This window comes from Chiloscyllium plagiosum, unplaced genomic scaffold (genome assembly GCF_004010195.1).
Source record: "Chiloscyllium plagiosum isolate BGI_BamShark_2017 unplaced genomic scaffold, ASM401019v2 scaf_89861, whole genome shotgun sequence".
Lineage (NCBI taxonomy): Eukaryota > Metazoa > Chordata > Chondrichthyes > Orectolobiformes > Hemiscylliidae > Chiloscyllium > Chiloscyllium plagiosum.
The window spans coordinates 3,675-9,531 of NW_025204525.1; the positions used below are offsets into that span (position 1 = coordinate 3,675).

Sequence of the window (5,857 nt, forward strand, 5' to 3'; positions counted from 1 at the left end):
GAGAGAGAGAGAGAGAGAGAGAGAGAGAACGAGGGGACAGAGAGAGAGACAGTGACCCAGTGGGACAGGGGAGAGAGAGCATGAGTGGGCAGAGGGTCAGTGAGACAGGGAGGGAACAGTTTGAGGAAGGCCCCGTCTTGTGCTCACATCCTCCCTGGTATTTTTTTGGATGGTATACACTGCTGCTCCACACACACACACACACACAGACTGGCAGCATGTCATACTGGAGTCCTGGTGGGGATCTGGGCTGTGATCTAACAACTTTGAGGACAGTGACTGAAGATGTGGTGGAGGCTATATTTGCAGATGTTACGAGGACTGGCAAGTTGCGAAGGAGGACATGACAGAGCTAACATCAGGTTTGGATCCTTACTGAGCGAGCGGGCAACAATCTGTTGTGTAATGTCAGAAACCCGCGAAGTTATGTACTTTGGCAGGAGGAACAAAAAAAAAAAGCAGGGTTTTTGTTAAAGTAAGAATGACTCCAAAATTCCAAAGCCCACAGGGATTCGAGCTTGCTGGTCACACAGAGTTCGGAGGTAAGCACAGCAGATAATCAGGAATGCTGGTGGAGTACTATCCTTTCATTAGCAGAAAAACCAACCACAACAATAATGACATTCCCCTTCTGTTACACAGGGCCACGTCATGTATACTGCGTGCAGTTCCGGCCTGGGTAATGATGGAGAGATGGGAATCACCAGACTGATACCTGGATGAAGCAGGCGGCCTGACAGAGTGGGCTGGTTCCCAGGAGGGTTAAGGCGGCGGCGGCGGCAGGGCTGATTTGGTTGTGGTAGGTAGGCTGCTGAATGGTCCTGACAGAGTGGACAGAACATGGATGTGCGGCAGTGCAGAGCACAGAGACCGGGTGAATGTTATTCCTCTTAAAGAGGGCTGAAAGACTTTGGGATTCAGCCTCAGAAAAGGGGTGGAGGTGTGTCACTGAATGTTGTGAAGGGAGAGGTGGACAGATTTGATCAGATGGGGGAGATGAAAGGTTTTCAGGGCAAAAGGGAACGCGGAAATTGGCTTTCAGAAACTCGGCCCTGAGCGTGTTCAGGCACAGATCATGCGTGTAGGACAGATCACGCGCACATATACACACATATGCGTGTAGGCCACATCACGTGCACGTATACACACATACGTGTTCAGGAACAGATCACGTGCAAATATACACACATACACATGCAGGCCAGATCACGCACACATATACACACAGACGCGTGCAGGCACAGGTCACACGCACATATACACGCATACGCGTGCACACAGGTCACACGCACATATACACGCATACGCGTGCAGGCCAGATCACGTGCAAATATACACACATACACACATCACATGCACGTATACACACATACATGTTCAGGGACAGATCACGTGCAAATATACACACATACACATGCAGGCCAGATCACATGCACATATACACGCATACGCGTGTAGGCCACATCACGTGCACATATACACACAAGTGTGCAGGCCAGAGCAAGTGCACATGTAAACGCATACGCGTGCAAGCACAGATCACGTGCACATATACACACATACGTGTACAGGCCAGATCACGTGCACATATACACGTGTAGGTCAGATCACGTGCACATATACACGCATACGTGTGCAGGCTAGATCACATGCACATATACACACATACGAATGCAGGCACAGATCACACGCACATATACACACAGACGCGTGCAGGCACAGGTCACACGCACATATACAGGCATACGCGTGTAGGCCACATCACGTGCACGCCAGATCATGTGCACATATACACGCATACGCGTGCAGGCCAGATCACGTGCACATACACACGCATACGCAAGCAGGCCAGATCACGTGCACGTATACACACACACGTGTGCAGGCCAGATCACATGCACATATACACGCATACGCGTGCAGGCCAGATCACGTGCACATATACAGGCATATGCGTGCAGGCACAGATCACACGCACATATACATGCATACGCATGCAGGCCAGATCATGTGCACATATACACGCATACGTGTGCAGGCCAGATCACAGGCACATATACACGCATACGCATGCAGGCCAGATCATGTGCACATATACACGCATACGTGTGCAGGCCAGATCACAGGCACATATACACGCATACGTGTGCAGGCACAGATCACGTGCACATGTACACGCATATGCGTGCAGGCACAGATCACATGCACATGTACACGTGTGTGTGTGCAGGCACAGATCCCGCTCACATATACACGGGTACGCATGTAGGCCAGATCACGTGCACATATACACGCATACGTGTGCAGGCACAGATCACAGATCACGTGCATATATACACGCATACATGTGCAGGCACAGATCACGTGCACATATACGCTTATAGGCCAGATCATGTGCACACACACGCGCACATGGGCGCAGGCCAGATCTCTCTCTCACATGCAGGCCAGATCACGCACTAAAAGACACGTGCATACCAAGTTCGGAACAGATAGACACACTTACATGCCAAGTCACATGCAGAGATACACACCCACACACACGCAGGCCACGTCAAGTGCAGCCTCACATGCCAGCTTCCAGTCTCAAATGTCCACACACCACCCCTGGTGTACAAACCTCATCTCTCTAAAAGGGAAGGGTGGGGTTGGGGGAAAATGAGAGAGACAGGGTGAGGAGATTTAGAATGTGAACAGAAATGATGGGGGCGTGCATACACACAGACACAGCTAGCGTTGCTCTCAGGGTCACACCAGAGTCCGAGCTGAGAGTCGGAGGAGCAGAGGGACACAAGGATCCGATCGCGGGCTGGGTCAGCTTACCTCCTTCATCCCGCGATTCTTGATGTTGAGTTTTTTGGCGTTGACAAAGTCAAAGAGTTTCCCATATTCCTCCCTGGGAAGAGCGAGAGATCAAGCTGTATCAATCCCTGGGATCACTGACACAAACCTGCCATTCCCTCCCAATTCCCAGACCATTTCCTGGAAACCGCCCAGGGAGAACCCTCCGTTTAAACCTGCAGCCCTTACCCCCCCCTCTCCCCAGCCCCACTCAGGGTCGCAGCATCCTTTCCACAAGATGCACTCCACTTCCTGAGGCCTTCCCCAGTCGATCAGCCCTCTCTCACTCACCTCTCGATGCTGCTGAAGGTGTACAGGCTGCCTTCCCCAGTCGATCAGCCCTCTCTCACTCACCTCTCGATGCTGCTGAAGGTGTACAGGCTGCCTTCCCCAGTCGACCAGCCCTCTCTCACTCACCTCTCGATGCTGCTGAAGATGTACAGACTGCCTTCCCCAGTCGACCAGCCCTCTCTCACTCACCTCTCGATGCTGCTGAAGGTGTACAGGCCGCCTTCCCCAGTTGACCAGCCCTCTCTCACTCACCTCTCGATGCTGCTGAAGGTGTACAGGCCGCCTTCCCCAGTCGACCAGTCCTCTCTCACTCACCTCTCGATGCTGCTGAAGGTGTACAGGCTGCCTTGCTTGGTCTCGATCTCAAAGTCAAAGGAGCGGGTGGTCGTGGTGCCTCTGGCGAAGTTGACGTGGGAGATCTCGTCAAAGCGGATGTGAACCGGGGGTTTGTGGACGTAGATGAACCCCCGTTCGAGGGGATACAGGAGACCCGAACTGGCTTTGTAAGAACACGTGATGCAGTGGGCCCCGGAGTTACTGTAGGGTGGCAGGGGGTGATCAGGAAACACAAACAGAGAGAACATTGAATTCAAACAGAGCTCCAATTTCACAGGACTGCACTATCAGAAACCCTGCCTGCAACTGAGGACAGGTACCTGAGCAGCTCCTTCCCCTACCCCTCCGCTGCAGTCTGCTGGGCAGTTCTGGGCCCCAGATTACAGCAAAGGCCTCAACACACTGGAGAGCACGTGCAGGAACGATTCACAACAACGGTCCCAGGGATGAAAACAGGGAGGCGATGCTGCAGCTGGGTAGGGAGCCTGTGAGGCTACACCTGGAGGACTGCGTGCAGTTTTGGTCTCCTTCCTTGGGAAAGGATGTACTGGCACTGGAGGGGCTGCACAGGAGGTTCACTGGGTTAATTCCGGACAGGGTTGGCTTATAGAACATAGAAACGTACAGCACAGAACACGCCCTTCGGCCCACGATGCTGTGCCGAGGTTTAATCCTAATGTAAAATATAGTAACTTAACCTGCGCAGCCCTCAACTCACTGCTCTCCATGGGCATGTCCAGGAGTCGCTTAAATGTCTCCAATGACTCTGCTCCCACCACCACCGCTGGGAACACATTCCATGCTCTCACAACTCTCTGCTGAAAGAACCTACCTCTGACGTCTCTTTTATACCTTCCTCCTAATATCTTCGTGGGCGGCACGGTGGCACAGTGGTTAGCACTGCTGCCTCACAGCGCCAGGGACCCGGGTTCAATTCCCGACTCAGGCGACTCTAATCTTCAAACTATGACCCCTTGTCCCAGTCAATCCTGCCCTGGGGAAAAGTCTCTGGCTATTACCTTGTACACCTCAATCACGCTACCTCTCTTCCTCCTTCTCTCCAGAGAGAAAAGTCCAAGCCTGTTCAACCTCTCTTCATAAGGCGATCCCTCCAGTCCAGGCAGCATCCTGGTAAACCTTCTTTGTACCCTCTCCAAAGCCTCTGTATCTTTCCTGTAGTAGGGCGACCAGAACTGAACACAATATTCCGAGTGTGGTCTCACCAGGGACTTGCAGAGCTGCACCAAAACCTCGCGGCTCTTAGGAGGAGAGATTGAGTAGAATGGGACTACACTGAATGGAATTCAAAAGAATAAGGGGAGGGGGGATTTTATAGAAACATAAAATGACGAAGGAAATAAATAAGATCGAGGCAGGGAGGTTGTTCCTATGAGTGGATGAAACTAGAATGAGGTGGTGCACAGCCTCAAAATAAGAGGGAGGCAGATTTCGGGTGGGGCTGAGGGGAACTGCTTCACCCAGAGGGTTGGGAATCTGTGGGGGAATACCCCGGCCAGCTGAGGCGACCGCGTTTTAAGGCCAAGATCGCTGGGTTGTTGAACAGCAGGGGAACGAAGGGTCGCGGTGGGCTGGCGGGTCAGTGCAGCAGAGGGCACACCAAGGTCAGCCGCGGTCTGACTGAACGGGAGAGCAGACTCGACGGGCCGAGTGGCCTGCTCCTCCGCGAAACCTCAGCGACGGAGAGGGATCGAAGACGCTGGGGGACTGTTCCCCTCGGGAGAGGAGGAGATTGAGACGGAGATCTGACAAGAGGCTTTCAAAATCATTTGCGGGGGGGGGAGAGACTAGACAGAGTAGTCCGAGAGAATCTGTTCCCAATGGTGAAAGGAACAAGGAGGAAAGGTTCTCCAATTTAAAGGGACGCGCTAATGAAGCAAAGGGGATGGGAGGAAAACACAGGAAAACACCCAGTAAGGAATTAGGGCCTGGAAACGCGGGGGAAGGCACTCTGGACGGGATTTGGGCGGCAGTTTGGGCGCAGGCAGAGGGGCAGAAGGCAGGAGACTGGCACGGGGGATCAGACGCAGTGCAGACACACTCGCGATCATTGTGCACGTGACTCCTTCCCGGATCGCCCAAGAACAGAAGCTGCCGGTGTGGACTGACTGACGTGGTCGGTTACTGCAGCAAGATGCTCTCCTTGTGATTTTCCACTTGCTGAACAAGAAATTAAAAACCCCTCGGTCCAAGGTCACCATCCCTGAGAGATTCACGGGTCAATAGGGCCACCTTCCTGTCTGCTTTTAAACAGCACCACAATGATAGGTGGTGAACACATGGGCTACAAGAAATACACAAAAATCTCTACCAGGGAGGAGCAAGTGAAACAAATGTAGAGACAGGGTCATTCGAGGGGTTAGGGTGTGGG

At 52.8% G+C, this 5,857-nt stretch overlaps 1 protein-coding gene across 1 annotated transcript; it reads right to left on the reverse strand.

Annotated features, from left to right (window-relative positions):
• Positions 1-2,795: 2,795 nt before the first annotated feature.
• LOC122546382 (FACT complex subunit SSRP1-like) lies at positions 2,796-3,731 on the reverse strand. Its single transcript, XM_043685110.1, has 2 exons — positions 3,448-3,731; positions 2,796-2,896 (listed from the first exon to the last, which is right to left on the reverse strand). Exons 1-2 carry the CDS (start codon positions 3,714-3,716, stop codon positions 2,815-2,817), a joined length of 351 nt encoding a protein of 116 aa, XP_043541045.1. The 5' UTR covers positions 3,717-3,731; the 3' UTR covers positions 2,796-2,814.
• Positions 3,732-5,857: the final 2,126 nt, after the last annotated feature.